At 38.5% G+C, this 18,089-nt stretch overlaps 1 protein-coding gene across 5 annotated transcripts in view; it reads right to left on the bottom strand.

Annotated features, from left to right (window-relative positions):
* The window catches only part of FGF14 (fibroblast growth factor 14), a 776,206-nt gene that overhangs the window by 214,448 nt on the left and 543,669 nt on the right, over window positions 1-18,089 (bottom strand). For all 5 annotated transcript variants that reach the window (XM_073614429.1, XM_073614431.1, XM_073614433.1 and 2 more), the window contains exon 3: window positions 9,335-9,438. In XM_073614429.1, coding sequence (XP_073470530.1) covers window positions 9,335-9,438 — 104 coding nt within the window. The remainder of the gene's footprint in view (window positions 1-9,334; window positions 9,439-18,089) is intronic.

Genomic DNA, 18,089 nt, shown 5'->3' with positions numbered 1-18,089 from the left:
TAAGTTATAGCACAGTGCTTATCATAGGCAAAAGTCTTGATTCTGAGTTTGCTACCACTTTAAAAGACCTTATCAGATACAGTAACATAAGATAAAAAGGCTTATAAATATAGACATTATATAAAATGAATATCAAATAAGAAAATAATAGCAACTGCCCAGCCACGTCATCCATTAACAGTCTTCTGTGAATGGAAAACGACAAGGTCCAACAGCCTTTTGTGGCTCTCAGCTTGTAGTTCTCAATGAACTACTACAGCACTGTTGAGGGCTGTGGTAGTTTATGGATCCTTCCTCTAAAGCCTCGTACACACGATCGGATTTTCGACAGACAAAGCGTCAGACTTTTGATCCGAAGGGTGTGTGCCTGGATTTTGTCTTGCATACTAATGGCACACAATTGTCGGCCAACAAACACGAACATAGTGACGTACTACATGGAAATTCAGCCCTTTGGGCCCCTTCTGCTAATGTCGTGTTTGGTGAGCATTGATTCCGAGCATGCGTGTTTGTACTTTGGACTTTTGTGTGACGGACTTGTGTACACAGGATACAAAAATCTGACAACAGACCTTGTCCGCCGAAAATTTACTAGCCTGCTAACCAACATTTGTTGGCCAAAAGTAGGACAACAATTGTCTGATAGAGCATACTAACGGTCGGATTTTAGGCAAACAGTCTTCCATCACACAATTCCCTGCCGAAAATCTGATCGTGTGTACGAGGCTTTAGGCTTCATGTACACTGCTGCTAGTAAACGAAAGTTAGGAGCATGTTTTTTCAGCTGCCCCTGAACTCTCCTCTATGTTATCTTATCAGCACATGTGCACTGAATAGTTTGTAGTCATTTCCAGGCAGTTGAGGTTAGAAGCACTTTTTGGAAAGCATTCAGGACAGATGTTAAGGAGGCATTTGAAACGCCAAATGCCTGTAACAGCTTGTAAACACGTGTAAACGTTTTGTTTTTAGGCATTTTTAATGGAGATACATTTCTGACCATTTTCAATGAAAAAAACACTTCTAAATGCAGATACGCGGCATGTAAACGCGGCACAACAGACGTTTTTAAACGTTGGTTGCTAGCTGTCAAGTTCCATCGTTCAGGAGAGGTTTTAAAACGTCCTGTGTACATGAAGCCTAACTGCCAGACAGCTTACATACAGAGTCTGCAAGAGCCCTGCATTGCATGCACAATCTGCTGATAGTGGGTGCAATGCTTTCCAGGCTCCCAATAAAAAAAAAATTTTGTTGCACATTTTTACCCACAAAAAAGATATGCATTTATTTTTTATTTTTGTTTTAAAGATGAACTTATCCTTTAAGGTATGTAATGAAAACAAAAAGGTTTTATTTAAAAATTCCATTAGCATGCTTTTAAGTGTGGGAGGGAGGAACCAGGGGAGGCAAAATATAAGCAGAATAAACGTCAACTTTAGCGTTCCCTTGGCATGGGGCGCCATGTCTGATAACATTGTTCTACAGATTTCTGATTCTTGGTGGTAAAAGGCAAACTCAATCTAAAATTGGTTATCTGGTTTTGTAGAACTATAAAGCTGAATTTCATGTTGGGGTCTTGTTTCTTTTATCCTTCAGGAACACCACTGGTAAGGTATCTACCTGCACCTGAATTTCTAGGTCCAGAGGAGTGCCATAGCTATTAGTGTCACACTCACACAATTAGTTTTTTTTTTTTTCATCATTTTTTTTTAACGCTGGGTAATCTCACTAGATGTATAAAAAGCTGACAGGTGACAAGACTAAATATCAGTCCAGGGAAATGCCACATACTCATTGCTTTCAACATGTTGGATTGCCAACTGGGAGATTACCCTCCATTATGGCAGAATAACTTTGCCATATATACAATTATAGTATGTAAAGCTAATTAAAGTAGAAAACCAATATACCTAAAAACCAAACCTAGAAAACCAATATGTCTGTTACATTTAGAAACAGATATAACCAATGATGTTTAGAACACACCAATGGCATGTGATGGCTTCCAGTTGCATCCAAATGAAACTATACAGTGCCTTGCAAAAGTATTCACCCCCCCTTGGCTTTTTACCTATTTTGTTACATTACAGCCTTTAGTTCAATGTTTTTTTAATCTGAATTATATGTGATGGATCAGAACACAATAGTCTAAGTTGGTGAAGTAAAATTAGAAAAATATATACATAAAACAATTTTTCAGAAAGAAAAAAATGATAATTGGCATGTGCGTATGTATTCCCCCCCCCCCCCCCTTTGTTATGAAGCCCATAAAAAGCTCTGGTGCAACCAATTACCTTCAGAAGTCACATAATTAGTGAAATGATGTCCATCTGTGTGCAATCTAAGTGTCATGTGAGGCTGCAACACCTAAGCAACACCTAAGCAAGAGGCACCACTAACCAAACACTGCCATGAAGACCAAGGAACTCTCCAAACAAGTAAGGGACAATGTTGAGAAGTACAAGTCAGAGTTAGGTTATAAAAAAATATCAAAATCTTTCATAACCAAATGGAAAGAACATGGCACAACAGTACATTTGACTCCTAAAATGTATGGAGAAAGGTGCTCTGGTCTGATGAGACTAAAATTGAACTTTTTGGCCATCAAAGAAAACGCTATGTCTGATGCAAACCCAACACATCACATCACCCAAAGAACACCATCCTCACAGTGAAACGTGGTGGTGGCAGCATCATGCTGTGGGGGTGTTTTTCAGCAGTTGGGACTGGGAAACTGGTCAGAGTTGAGGGAAAGATGGATGGTGCTAAATACAGGGATATTCTTGAGCAAAACCTGTACCACTCTGTGTGTGATTTGAGGCTATGACAGAGGGTCACCTTCCAGCAGGACAATGACTCCAAACATACTGCTAAAACAACACTTGAGTGGTTTAAGGGGAAACATGTAAATGTGTTGGAATGGCCTAGTCAAAGCCCAGACCTCAATCCAATAGAAAATCTGTGGTCAGACTTAAAGATTGCTGTTCACAAGCGTAAACCATCCAACTTGAAGGAGCTGGAGCAGTTTTGCAAGGAGGAATGGGCAAAAATCCCAGTGGTAAGATGTGGCAAGCTCGTAGAGACTTATCCGAAGCGACTTGGAGCTGTGATAGCCACAAAAGGTGGCTCTACAAAGTATTGACTTTAGTGGGGTGAATAGTTATGCACATTGACTTTTTCTGTTATTTTGTCCTATTTGTTGTTTGCTTCACAATAAAAAAAAAAACATCTTCAAAGTTGTGGGAATGTTCTGTAAATTAAATGATGCAAATCCTCAAACAATCCATGTTAATTCCAGGTTGTGAGGCAACAAAACACGATAAAAGCCAAGGGGGGTTAATACTTTTGCAAGGCACTGTATTTATGCCATGTACAGCGTACCCCCCCATATGGACATAAATTATTTACTGGGTAGAGCAGGGGTGACATAGGAAGGCATTTCTTTAAATGTAATACACTGAGCTTTTATTACAATTTCAGAAATTTACCAGAGAATACTAGAACAAAACAGTTTTTATATAGCAATCCATTAGTAGTCTCATAAAGGTAACCACATTAAAGAATGCACAGTGTTTTCCTGGATAAGGGGAGGGCTTGTGCAGGGGAAAAATAGAAATGTGTCCACAATTAATTTAGAGCAACAAGGCTAAACTGAATGCCTCACTGAGTTCCTTTCTGTATTGAATCATACCATCAACCATACATGATTCTTGTACATTCGAAACAAAGGGTTCTAAGGGTTTTGACACATAAATATGACACCTCAAAGCAGTACTTAACTCCCCATATATTTTTTCCCCTTCTTACCTGTATTACCAGGTTATCATCAAAATACAAACTCACCCACACAGTAAAACCAGCACTGTCCTACTTTTGCTCTGCTGTTCAGGTGATATAGCCCAGGTTTCAGCTGCCAGACCCTCTGTATCTCTGGTCCTGCAGCCTCCTGGAATATATGACATGAGTATCCAAAAAGGTTGCTGGGCCAGAGATGTGCCATTCTGAATTAGGCCAGCATAGAAGCAGGGGTAGAGCCAGAAGTAAAAACATAAAACAAAAACACAAATAGAGAAAAACACACATCTGTGATTGCTTGGGGGGGGGGGGGGGGGTATTTGAATTGAGGAGCTGAGGAGACACCATAATGGCAACTGCCATATGAGAGGACAGCTAACCATAATGTGAGGAGGGTGAGCATAGGGCTGCCAGCAATGAATAAGAAGGAGCAAATAGAGTGTGAGGACTAAAAGTGGAGAAATATGGAGAGAAGAAGAGAGTAATGGAGAAATAAGGGAATGGTAGAATGGGTGTGTGGAGCGGAGAGGTAGTTAAGTATAGGGGTAATAGAAGGGGTATGAGGAGAGGCGGGTATAGGGGAAGTAGACAGGATATGCGGAGAGGAGAGGAGAGGAAAGGTGGGTATAGGGGCAGTAGAAGGGGTATGAGTGAGGAGAGGTGGGTATAGGGGCAGTAGGGCAGAAGTAGCAGTGGTATGAGGAAAGGTGGGTAAAGGGTTAGTAGAAGGGGTATGAGGAGAGGTGGGTATAGGGGCAGTAGAAGGGGTATATGGAGAGGATAGGTGGGTATAGGGGTAGTAGAATGGGTATGTGGAGAGGAGGTGGTGGGCATAGGGATAGTAGAAGAGGTATGTGAAGAGAAGGGGGTGGGTAATAGTTATGGTAGAATGGGTATGTGGACAAGAGAGGCGGGAATAGGGGTAGTAGAAGACATAGGGTGGGGCTTCAGTATTATCTGCCTATAGGCTCCTGAGGTGTAAATCCGGCCCTGAATTTGACGTATATTACACAAGTTTAAAGTTAGAAGCAATCATGCAAAACAGGTTCAGGATGGCAAACAGCATTCATATACTGCACAATAAAACAAAACGGATTATGCAGGCTGCACAAGCATGGACTCTTTCACAGCAATGTCTCTGTGGCTTAGTCAGGGTAACATATGACTATATAGCAGAATCTCTAAGACTGTTTAAGAAAGTCTAGCTCAGAATCAAAACTTCAGTTCACAGCAGTTAAAGCGGAGTTCCACCCAAAAGTGGAACTTCCGCTTTAAGTACTCCTCGCCCCCTTACATGCCCCATTTGGCATTTAATTTTTTTTGGGGGGGGGTGTGTGCTTTGTTTTGAGTGGGACTTCTGTCCCACTTCCTGCTTCCGCCTACTAGCCCCCTAGGCGACTCCTCCTCTCCCCCAGGTGGCCCCTCCCTCTCGGCAATATTCTGGGACATGTGACAGGTCCCAGAAGATTGCCTGTCCACTGGGAGAGCGCATCGCAACTCGCACATGCGCAGTGCATGCCCGGCCGTGAAGCCACAAGCTGTCAAGGCCTCGTGACCACAGTTTCAATGGAGGCGCTGAGGAGAGAAGGGGGAGAGGAGAGAGGCTCCATGCAGCCACGTCGCTGGACCGTGGGATATTTAAGTGTCTGTTTATTAAAAGTCAGTAGCTAAACTTTTTGTAGCTGCTGACTTTTAATAAACGAAAAAAGTCTGGAACTCCGCTTTAAGAACACAAACTTCTACTTGCACCTTTCTTCATGAAGCATTCCTCAGTGAAGTCTAAGATAGCTTTGGTAATGCAGACAAACATCTGGAGTGATCCACCCGCTGGAATTAGAGTACTCTGGTTGCATTGGGGAGGTGCTCCTCACAGTAGCTGGGTATCCTGGAGAAGCAGCAGGCTATTAGGTTCTAGCCCAGCCACCCACACTGTTCTGACAGTGGAGGGCCTCCAATCTGACTGCATATTACTTGCCCAGCTACTCTGCCTCATAAGATGTCCCCTCTGTGAGCTACTGAAGGAGGGAAGCAAAGGAAAATTTCTTCCCTGGGCCTGTCCAGGAAACCAGCGAGTTTTCAGAAAAAGGAGTCAAAAGGTCCTGAGCCTGCATAAGATTATGGTGAGTAAATGGGCACCTTGCTACAGACGAAAGTGCTGCTTTAATGTATGTGACAAAAAACTGTTGTAGGTAGGCTGTAGAAAAATCTATTCCTCTGAACTTCATTTTTCCTTTTCCCAAAACACTTACTTGTCTATGTGCAGATTAATACTGCTCTCTTCTGGTAGCAACCATAAGTCATCCAGATCACATCGTTTAAAAGTCTCAAAGTGCCACAATATAACATAGTTTCATTTTTCTGTTGGCACCAATCGTCTGTTTCCCTGAACTTATCTTGTGAAAGGTTGTCACATATATTGAGAACACCGGTTACTTGGGGGCCTCTAAAGTAATTACATGATCAATTGTAGCAGTTTATTTTTCCACAAACACAACATCATAAATCCAAAGGTTGTGAAATATGATGCATCACCTAATGTACACACTATAATATGTGTTACTCTATACAGCTTGGCAAGGCAAAGGAAAAACAGACAAACAACCCAAAGACATCCTTGTGAACCATCTTAAATTCTTGTTTCCATACATACAGTATATAGCAACTTTGTAACATTTTTCACTGTTTCCAAATCCTCTGATCTCACTAGCTAAGCAAACATTTTTCAGCCGTCTAGGTTTGGTGCTTTCTGGTAACTATACATTTCAATGCATTACTGCTATTTGTATTCTATTATTACATAAACCCATTTTGTCATATTGTCTTGCAGCTTTTGTGTCATTGCTGCCATATTCATATGCTACTATTATTTAAAACGCTAAAAAAGTCTATTAAACTTAAATTACAACAATGCATATAAAATACCAGCTTATGTATGAATTTTAAGATACCTTCAATTTATATAAATTTAGAAAATATAAGCTACTGGTTTTAATTTTCTATGGTTATACGTCGGTGTGTGAATTAGCATTTATATATATATATATATATATATTTATATATATATATATATATATATATATATATATATATATATATATATATATATATCCAATATGTGTGTGATGGCAACCACTGGATTTTTATGATTTTCATAGACAGAGATAGACAGAGACAGAGATAGAGAGATGGTTAATGGCCTTGTTATTGTTTTTCTTTTCTGTGTCCCATGGAGAGATTTTATTTCACTACCTGTCTTAAAATGTAATAGGAAGTGAAGGGGATTTCCCTCTAGTACTGTTCTGGTGACAAAATAAAATATAAAATTTTGCTTAATTTTCAGCCTTGATTGTCACCAGGACAAGAAGAGAGGGCAAATATCCCCAACAGGAACACAAACATTAATCTAACCTTTCCCTTTTCTGTTCAAAACATTTAAAAATAGCTATAGATACATTTTTAAGTATCTTCAGCTCTGATTACCACTGAAATGTTTGTAATTTATTCATAAGTGTTATAAACACCTTTTTTTTTAACGTGCTTATAATGTGCTTAGCGGCTCTTTTAAAAAAAGACACTTTCATGAAATTTTCTGCTGTAATAATGTTATCTTTATGCAATTTATGACATGTCAACTACTACCTACTGAAACCCAGAGGTACTTTGGGATTTTTGTTATATCCACAGTTTGAAAGGTAACCACAAAAATATTTATCAATTAATCCTTCTGACAACCAAGATGGGAAACCACAATATTCAGTAGACACTATATACATAAATCTCTTGGTTGAATATTTTGTCAGTCAGTAGGTGACGTTTCTCCTGAGATAAGCTCAGAGGCCAGAGATGTCTGCTCTGCATACTGACAGGTAGGCTCCAAGCATACAGATAGTAGGATTATGCTATAAAAATGTTTACATTTAGGTAATCCTTCAATATTTTGCATACACATTTTTTTGATAACCTTTGATTAATGTTTTTTTTTTTTTTAAATGATGTCCTAGGCGACATCATACAATCAAAACAAACAATAAAAGTGGATTATAGGAAACAAATTCTACACATGTAGGCTGCATCAAGCTAAAAATATTTGCATAACAAAGTTTCAGTATTTCTGTAATCTAAAATACAATCATATCAGGTGGTCCCTTCCTGAAATGTAAACTTCAATCTATGTTACAAGATATAGTTCACAGAAAATTCCTAGGCTGCCATTGCTGACATGCTCTGATAATGCCAGCTGTCTGTCTGCTTCTGGTTAAATATTTTCTTAGTCAGAGACCTGAAACAATAACTTAGCAAGTATATCAGAACATCAGATCCGCAAACAATTCTGAAATCAGTAAGCCAGAAATCAATGAATGTGACAGCCAGGCAACTAGCATTTTTAGAAGAAGGTCAGCAATGGCAGCTTATTTATTCCTCACAGAATTCTTTTCCTTCAACTGCATTGCTGGAGTGGATACGCTCACAGTAATAGAGGGGCTAGAAATGCTGCACCTGTATCTCTGTTGTGCCAGGTATTTGTCCAAAAGCCTAGGCATTTGGTCACATGATTTGTGCCGAAGTGAAGGATTAGGGATCAGTCCCGTGTCAACCGTGGTCTCTAACATCATCAAATGACTGCACATATAATGTTTAGTACTTGTAATGCTGAAGAGACTGCTTCCATACAACAGAACATGATGGTCAGATATTGCAGACGTGCTACAAAAGACAGTGAGAGACTGGGAATATGTTAGATGAGGCTAGTAGAGATCATTGCTATTACATCTTTAGGGATCTATGCTGCCACTCCAACCACAGATTGCTGAGGGTTGATTCAGTAAAGGTGAATAGGCTGTTCCCTTTACAAGGGAGTTTTCACTTTGCAAGGGTATTTTCTCTTAGCTTAGTGAATGAGGGGAAACTCTGCTAACTCCCATCATCCATTATGTGCAAGCACAATATAGTTTTTTTTTTTTTTTTTTTTCTATTTCCATCTGCGTGACTGGAAATTCTTTGCAAAGTAAATTTTCACCACATTCACTAACCTAGAGGAAAATTCCTTTTTAAAGTGAATAACCAATTTGCCGTTAGTAAATCAACCCTCTGAAATCCAAGGTCCACACAACAAATACCAAAGGGCTATATGTGGCCCTCTGGCTGCAGGCTGGGCATCAGGACTCTCGGTGCTCATGTTCTTCAGTAAAAATCATTTGACCATGGTAACCCGAGTGGAACAGAAGGAAGGCCAGAGTAACATTATCTTTAAGCCCCTGTATTACTTTTTATTTATCATTACTAGCAAAACTGTTAGCAAATTTTTAGGTTAACATCGAAATGTAGATCTGTTTTATTCAACACTCAAAATTAAAAATGATATAGTAAAAGGTAACATCTCATAAAAATAATTTTTCCCTATTATGCCTTATTTTACCCAATTTAAATATTATGTTACCACCAAACGGCAATGCAAAATACATGTTAGAAAAAAATAAAAAAAATAACAATAACACCAATATATTTCCCCACTTGGAACACCATCAAGCAAAACAGTACTCACTGATGTGTACAGGTAACCTTCTCCATTCATTGCAATATATAACCCCGTTTTTACACCTTGGATTGCAACAACACGAAGACCCACTGGTATGAGGTTGAACAATGCTATATAAAAAAAAAATAAATAAATAAAAAAAAAAGGGCATTCGTAAAGTTATCCATTCTTTTATACTGAATGAATTACATGCAAACATTTATATTAATATGGCAATGCAAACAATAGTGATATCATACAAACACGGGTCTTTGTCAAATTTAGAAAGCTGATTTATGTTTGTATTTCTTTTGTTGAGATGATTATGTTGATTTTTTTTTTTTTTTTTGGAATTTTAAATGCCCACTGATGATTTTTAAGTTTTGATTGTGCACTCCTGCTTGCAGATAGCTTTTCCATTACTAGGAATTAAAAAAAAATGTTTTACATAGTAAATTGCCAATATATTACTTTTAGGTGGACCAACACTTTAGGATGTGTAGAAAAGTGTCTATCATCATAAATTGACACTAATCTATTGTACTCTTAAAACAATATTGCCCATTCAACAGGCAGGCTTTTCTTTTACTTTGAAAGAGATATCCTTGTTCTTGCCAAGTTTGCTGGGTCCACTTTTGTTTTACAGCCTGGGTAATACTAAGTATCTGTACACCTGCTGTAAGTGAATCTGTGTGTAGAGGTAAACTATATAAAATATAGGCATATACTTGCTTGAATTGGCTTCCTACTCTGCCAGTTAATTCAAGTGATGCTTGGAACATCACTTAAACAATTCTGATTAGTGTAAGTAGTATATTTCTACCCTTTCTACCCTCCATACACTAATAGCAGTCTGCTGGAAAAGGTATGGCATGGTGAGTAGAGAAGAAGAGAGATGCCGCTCTAGGAAGGGTGTCTGGAAATGTAGCTCTCCTCAGAATAGGAACAGCAGGTGCTGGCTAAGCATAGGTAATTGGATGAAGGGAAGATTCTGGACAGCCGCACTCAAAATCAAATGCCTTTATTAAAAAAAGGAGGTAACAATCCAAAAAGTACAAGCCACAACAAACAACAGATCACAGGAACTGACGCGTTTCACACTTTCAAAAGTGCTTATTCATAGCTAAAGAACCACAAACATTAACTGCAATATATACACACTGATATCTATTAAACATTCAACCCAAACCTGTGAATAAATTACTCTAAGTAGAGTTAGTTGATAGGTGAAGTGGGTTGATTAATGTATAGCTAACATGTGTGGTTAAATGTGAGAGCACCACTAAGGTGTCCTTTTATGAAAGTGCGGTAAAATACCGCTTTTCAGTTCTCAGGCATTCTCAGAGGAGATCGCTCTCCTCTGAGTGCCTGTTTATGAAGGTCTGTAGATGGCTTCTCATGTTGAGTTGAGGAGCGATCTATAAACGCCGGGAACTCCTGAGAATGGCTCCTCTCACTGTAATCTCGTGTGATGTAGCGGGATTACAGTATGAGGAACCATAAAATACAAAAGTTTAACACAAATCAGCACACATTATTCCCCAACATATTAATAAAATAATAAAGTTAAATTCCCCCTACACAATATACATTAACCTAATTATAAAAAAAACATTGTTTTTATCAATATTTAAAGATCATACATGTCCCTATTTAAATGTGAATGGTGTATAGTAAATGAATGTAATGCACATATGTAATGCAGCTATACACCATTCATATAAATGCAAAATACATTTATAATCATTAAAAAAATTTTTTAATAAAGTATACAAGTATAAATATTTATTAATAAATTAAAATAAAATATATTTCATTATAGATAAACATAAAAATTGATAAACTGGTGCGATGCGAGAACACTGCAAATCCACTGCGGGTTCCCGCATCGCACCGACTCGCATGTCAGTTCACACTGCCATATGCGAATCGCTGGGGAGTGTCAATACATTGTTAACGACACCCCCAGATCAGCTTGCATATCGCACTGCGAACTGACAGTTCGGACATGAATCGGATCGCATATGTGTGAACACACATGTGATCCGATTCTGGTCCGAACAGAAAAAAGGGTCCTGTGCGTGTTTGCACCGAATGCGGTGCGATATCAGCCATACTATCTGTACAGCTGATATCGCACCGCACAGACATCGCATGTAATGTGAATGGCAGTGTGCTGCAAATAACATGCGATGCCTGTGCGATGTCCGGCATCGCACAAGTGTGAACTGGGCCTAAAAGTTAACACCCCCAAATCAGTTCGCATATCGCAGTGCGATCTGCAAACTCGGACAGTAATCGAATCGCATGGGTGTGAACACCCATGCGATCCGATTCTGCTGTGGACCAAAAAAAGGGTCCTGTAAGAGTTTGGTCCAAGGGCAATGCAAATTTAGCAATACTATCTGTATGGCTGAAATCGCATCGCACAGAGATCAGATGTGATTTTGCACTGCAGTGCGGTGCGAATCACATCCGATCTCGGACACCGCAGCAGTGGGAACTGGCCCTAAATCATATTGCATTTGCACCAAAATGGTACAGGACCCTTTATTTGGTCCGCACTGGAATCGGATCGCATGGGTGTGAACACCCATGCGATCCGATTCCTGCACCATTACATAGTTCGCACTGCGATCTGTGAAATGATCTGGGGGTGTCATTAACTTTACATTGACACCCGCAGTGGTGCGCAGATGTCAATGTAGGTGCGATGTGAAAGCCCGCACAGGAATCACGCTGGTTCACGCATCGCACAAGTGTGAACCCAGCCAGAGACGTGAACATCTAAAAAAGTATATATATATATATCTATATATATCTATATCTATAGATATAGATATATATATCTATAGATATCTATCTATCTATATAGCTATATAGATAGATAGATAGATATAGATATATATATATATCTATATCTATCTATCTATATAGCTATATAGATATATAGCTATATATACGTATATATATATATATATATATACACTATAAATTCCTATCCTGCTGGTTTTGGGGTGTGTAATGGTGGGGAAGATGTGCTCTGACTGTTTGGTGAAAGAAAGAAGTCAAAAGACTTCTTGCTTTCTCCAGAATATCAGCCAGTTTCAGGCTTCTCACTCTGATTCTCCACTTCTGAAATGGTGAATCAGAAAGTGAGAATTCTGTCACAGATCGCCAGTGAGGTGCTGAGATCGCACCTTCATAAACTGGCCGTTTCTGTGAATTCTCACTGTGCTGAGATAATCAGCGGAGAACATGTTCTCCGCTGATTATCTCAGTTTCATAAACTGGTAATGCGCTGAGATCAGCGGTGAGACTCGGGATCGCCGCTGATCTCAGTTTCATAAAAGGACACCTATGTATTCTAAAAGGTAAAAACAAAAAAAACAAAAATGTGTAAAAGTGGATGTGCATTAAAATATATATGAATATACTGTATATTTATATATTTGGAAAATGCTATCTGCAAAGACCCAAAAACATTTAACGAAACATCCATTGAATATGATCAAAAAATTAAAAATACTTAATGTTGGATATTAAACCAAAGTGCATATGTGTTAGAATAAAAATACTAGATATAAAACATATCCATATAGACTCTATTATAGTGTAGAACGTGAAAATGAACATATGTGTTGTAAATAGAGACATCCGTGAAAATAATATGAAAAAAGGTGAAAAATGTGAAGTGGAATGATGTAATGGTAAACGAACATCCGTGTCCATATAAACATGCGTATCTCCAATTAAGGAACCATAAGCATGTGAGCATAGACATACATGTGCGTGAATATATAACAAAAAACTACGTATGAAATTATGAGAGCATGAAAATATGAAAATGCCAATGACCACACATCCACAGAGACATGTATTAAACAAAGGATGCAAATGCATTCAATAAGTTGTCTTGTGTCTGTTGCCTATATATAAATATGAAAACTTAATTAGTAAAACTATTACTGAAAATGAGTATGGCTCATATATATATATATATATATATATATATATATATAGATAGATAGATAGATAGATAGATAGATAGATAGATAGATAGATAGATAGATAGAAGTGGCTTCTAGATGTAAATGATTCAGAAAATGGCTACTAAATATAAAACTCTTATACTATTTCATACGTAATATTAATTTTGGGTGGACCAAGGTAAACTGTATAAAATATAGGCATAGACTTGCTTGAATTGGCCTTCTACTCTGCCAGTTAATCCAAGTGATGCTTGGAGCATCACTTAAAAAATTCTGATTAGTGTAAGTAGTATATTTCTACCCTCCATACACTAATAGCAGTCTGCTGGAAAACGTATGGCAAGGTGAGTTGAGAAGGCTAGAATTTTGAGATTAGCATTCATGTGTAAACAACAGAGACAATATGCTCAAGAATGTCAAGAATGTGAGCAGTAAAAACACAGAGATGAGCCAGACATAAAAGATAACAATAAAATGAAAGCAAAGACCAAAATAGAGGCGGGAAATGCTTACACTGCAATTGGGGAACTCAAAACAAAAGGTGATATCAAAACAGAGACACCTATGTAGTCATTCTACAGGTTTCAGATTATTTCTAAAAAAGGAGAGGATTTCAATACATGTTTATTTCACTGTTGTCAAAGTCAAATTTATAGCTGGATTTATTAAGCTTCAAATTTAAAGGCATGGTTCGCCTTTTCTAAAACAAATAATACATGCAGCCATACTTTAAAAACAACATTTTTCATTTATTACATTTTTGCAATAAAGTCTGTAGGGCATTGCAACTGCAATCAGTACATAACAGGTGCAATGCACAGGCTCCTGCAGACTCTTCCTGTAGCCCCAGCTTTATGCTGACCAATGGACCTACCATTATGAGGCTGGAATAAGTAATCTATTAAATATATATGTGGTGACGTTACCAAGGGATGGAGGTTTGAGCAATAGAACTCATTCACGTTACACCCTAAATATTGGAGTAACATTTGCTTCCTAAGATTATTAGTATAATTTCGAATTGTTGTGAAAATCCTATGGTGGAAAAAGTAAAATACATAAGGGTGCTGGCTTTTGCCTGAAGCATGTTAGATTGTACTTGTTCAAATTCTAGAAGTTTTCCCTCAACTGATGTGTACTAACATATGAATCATCTACACAATTAAATGTCATTAAGTAAACAAAAGCTGATTTCGGACAAGCTGCAATGGATTTCTGCAAATCACCACTTTGTACCCCCTTATGGAAAAAGTCCACATTTTGCAAAATGAGATCATAATTATAGTACTTAACAAGAAGTTAACCAGAAATAATGCACTATATTACCAAAAGTATTAGGACGCCTGCCTTTACATGCACATGAACTTTAATGGCATCCCAGTCTTAGTCCGTAGGGTACAATCCCACCCCTTACAGCCAAAACAGCTTCAACTCTTCTGGGAATGCTGTCCACAAGATTTAGGAATGTGTCTATGGGAATGTTTGATCATTCTTCCAGAAGTGCATTTATGAGGTCAGGCACTGATGTGGATGAGGACTGGCTCGCAGTCTCCGCTCTAATTCATCCCAAAGATGTTCTATCGGGTTGAGGTCAGGGCTCTGTGCAGGCCAGTCAAGTTCCTCCATCCCAAACTCGCTCATCCATGTTTTTATGGACCTTGCTTTGTGCACTGGTCCAAATAATTTGGTGGAGGGGAGATTATGTTGTGGGGTTGTTTTTCAGGGGTTGGGCTTGTCCCCTTAGTTCCAGTAAAGGGAACTCTTAAGACAACAGCATACCAAGACATTTTGAACAATTTTGTGCTCCCAACTTTGTGGGAACAGTTTGGGCATGGCCCCTTCCTGTTCCAGCATGACTGCGCACCAGTGCACAAAGCAAGGTCTATAACGACATGGATGAGCAAGTTTGGGGTGGAGGAGATTGACTGGCCTGCACAGAGTCCTGACCTCAACCCAATAGAAAATCTTTGGGATGAATTAGAGTGGAGACTGCAAGCCAGGCCTTCTCGTCCACATCAGTGCCTGACCCCACAAATGCGTTTCTGGAAGAATGGTCAAACATTCCCATAGACACACTCCTAAAGCTTCTGGACAGCCTTCCCAGAAGAGTTGAAGCTGTTATAGCCAACTCAATATTGAACCCTATGGACCAAGACTGGGATGCCATTAAAGATCATGTGCGTATAATTGATAACATAGACTGGGTAGAATCCTTTGGAACTGCTGCCACCCAACATGCAGTCACCATAAATGGGGACAGCTGAGTTGATTAATGTGGTAGAAGGGTATGGCGCTGTTCCTTTACCTGATTAATAGTTCCCTACCTGTATATTCCTAAGTTCCCGTAGACGTCCTGACGACGAAACGCGTAGGGAGTGGCCTAATCTGTGCTTCCCAACATTACTTACCTACAACAGCTGAAGGTTAACCGTGACTGTTTTCTACTTTGCTTGATTCATACTGTGAAATTGTGAGTACCTCTCCACTTGTTTAAATAAACCTTTTTATAAAATGATTTTACACTATGGACACTCCTTCTCTCTTTTCATATGACACACCACGATCCTGAGTTTGCCAGAGATTGCCGTACAGTGGCGCAAAACTGTAACTGCCTGATACCCCTGCAGGGGTGAAGTGATCTGGTGAGTGGCTGCACTTTTAGAGCACGGATTCTCAAACAACCGAAGGATTATAACCACAAACATCACATGCACTAAGATATTGCACAAGATATGCACTAAGATATTGCACAAATAAGGACCTAAACGAATCTGACAGAACGTTTATTACACAATAAGGACTTTTTTGAACTTGATAGCACGCTTGCACTTTATTAAGAGTGATTTTTGGATACTTTTCAGTTCCCTTCACTACCGTGTGACCTCCCACACCCTCCCTTTCCCCCTCCCTTCCCCTTTTCACCCCCACTCTCCCCTTCCCCTCCCCCTCTCCCCCCCCCCTTTTTTGTTTTTGGTTTCCCTTCCCCTCAATCTGACCTTATGCACGTTCACCAAGTGCCATTTGAAATATAAACAAGCAACACTATGTATGGAGTTTGACACCACCATTATTATTTTATATATATTTTCATACTTTGTTCAATATTGTGAAATATCTTTTAAGGATACCACCATTTGATACCTGTACGTCTTGTTTAAACTTAGGAATATATAAACATACAGGTAGGGAACTATTAATCAGGTAAAGGAACAGCGCCATACCCTTCTACCACATTAATCATTTCAACAAAATAGAACTCCCATGTGCAATATGTGTTTATTGGCTCCGGGTTCTTTTTACCATTTAATATGGAGCTGCCCGAAAATCCAATCCTACTGGTTACAGGTAATACAGTTTCTACACGACATTATGGGCACACCTGTGGGTCTTGACCCAAAATTATGTCTCCTAGGTTTACTACCTGATGCTGATGTGGATAAATATTTAGCTATATTTATATCTGAAGCATTATTCCTAGCAAGGAAAGTAATAGCTAATGTCTGGATGCAGACAGTGCCCCCAACATTACAGAATTGGAAAAAGGATATAAATGATACCCTCTCTTATAGGAAAATGATGTATACTCACAGAGGTCGCCCAAAAAAATTCTCTAATATATGGGATCGTTGGCTGGAGGATGGTGAAACTTGCACTATATGAGCTGTAGCTGGAAATTGTGACTAATTGTGTGAACTATATTGTTTCAATATAAACATTAGATGCACATCTGTACAAAGATATGATGTCAGACATGTATATTAATGTTTGTATATCTCATGATGGAATGTATATGTATGCCTCAACTGGATCCAAATGCATTGTATATGTACAACTGGTATGAACCTTAATAAACTGATTTTTTGGTTTAAAAAAAAAAAGATCATGTGCGTATAAAGGCAGGCGGCCAAATATTTTTGGTGATATCGTGTATGTTAGTATCAAAATATGTATAGATTTTACAGCCAGTTTTATCAGACAATTTTTTGTTACCTCTAAAAGCCTGTTCCAAGTTTCTAGTTATTTATGGACCACACTGGAATATTTGTAACACTAACTAATGTTATTTGGGATGTGACCTGGCTTGTGAACAAAGCACCACTGCTCCTTTAATTATAAGCTAAGGTGACATTTCTTTTCAAAAGAAAATAAAGTAGACAAGGTTTTTTTTAATATAGTCCCTACTTGGTTTGTATTTATTAAAATATACACTAGTCACAAAGTAAAATTGTACTATGCTTCCTGGTACATTTCAGAACACTGTGCAAAGGAAAAGAGAATGTGAAAACTGCCGTATCCCATAGCAACTAATCAGAAATTAGTTCCAGATTTCTACCCAACCCCCCACCCTATATGGTTTTTAATCTCTGGATTATATCATTATTGTTCTATTGTATTCTGAAGTACTGTATAGAATATCTGGCACCCAGGATATGTGAAAAGTGCAACACATATGATACATCTTATCCTAAAATTAAAAAAAAAAGCAGAATACCAGAATATTTAGATATGGAGGTTTATTTACTAAAGGCAAATCCACTTTGCACTACAGGTGCACTGCAAGTGCACTTGGAATTGCAATTGCTGTAGATCTGAGGGGGACATGCAAGGAAAATAAAAAACAGCATTTTTGCTTGTACATGATTGGATGATAAAATCAGCAGAGCTTCCCCTCATTTCAGATCTTCCCCTCAGATATACAGCGACTGCACTTCCAAGTGTACTTGCATTGCACTTGTAGTGCAAAGTGGATTTGCCTTTAGTAAATCAACCCCATAGCATCCTAGATACAG

The sequence above is a fragment of the Aquarana catesbeiana genome, linkage group LG02, assembly GCF_042186555.1.
Source record: "Aquarana catesbeiana isolate 2022-GZ linkage group LG02, ASM4218655v1, whole genome shotgun sequence".
NCBI lineage: Eukaryota > Metazoa > Chordata > Amphibia > Anura > Ranidae > Aquarana > Aquarana catesbeiana.
The sequence above is the reverse complement of the archived record's forward strand: the minus strand, read 5'-3'. Positions and strand labels throughout refer to the sequence as shown.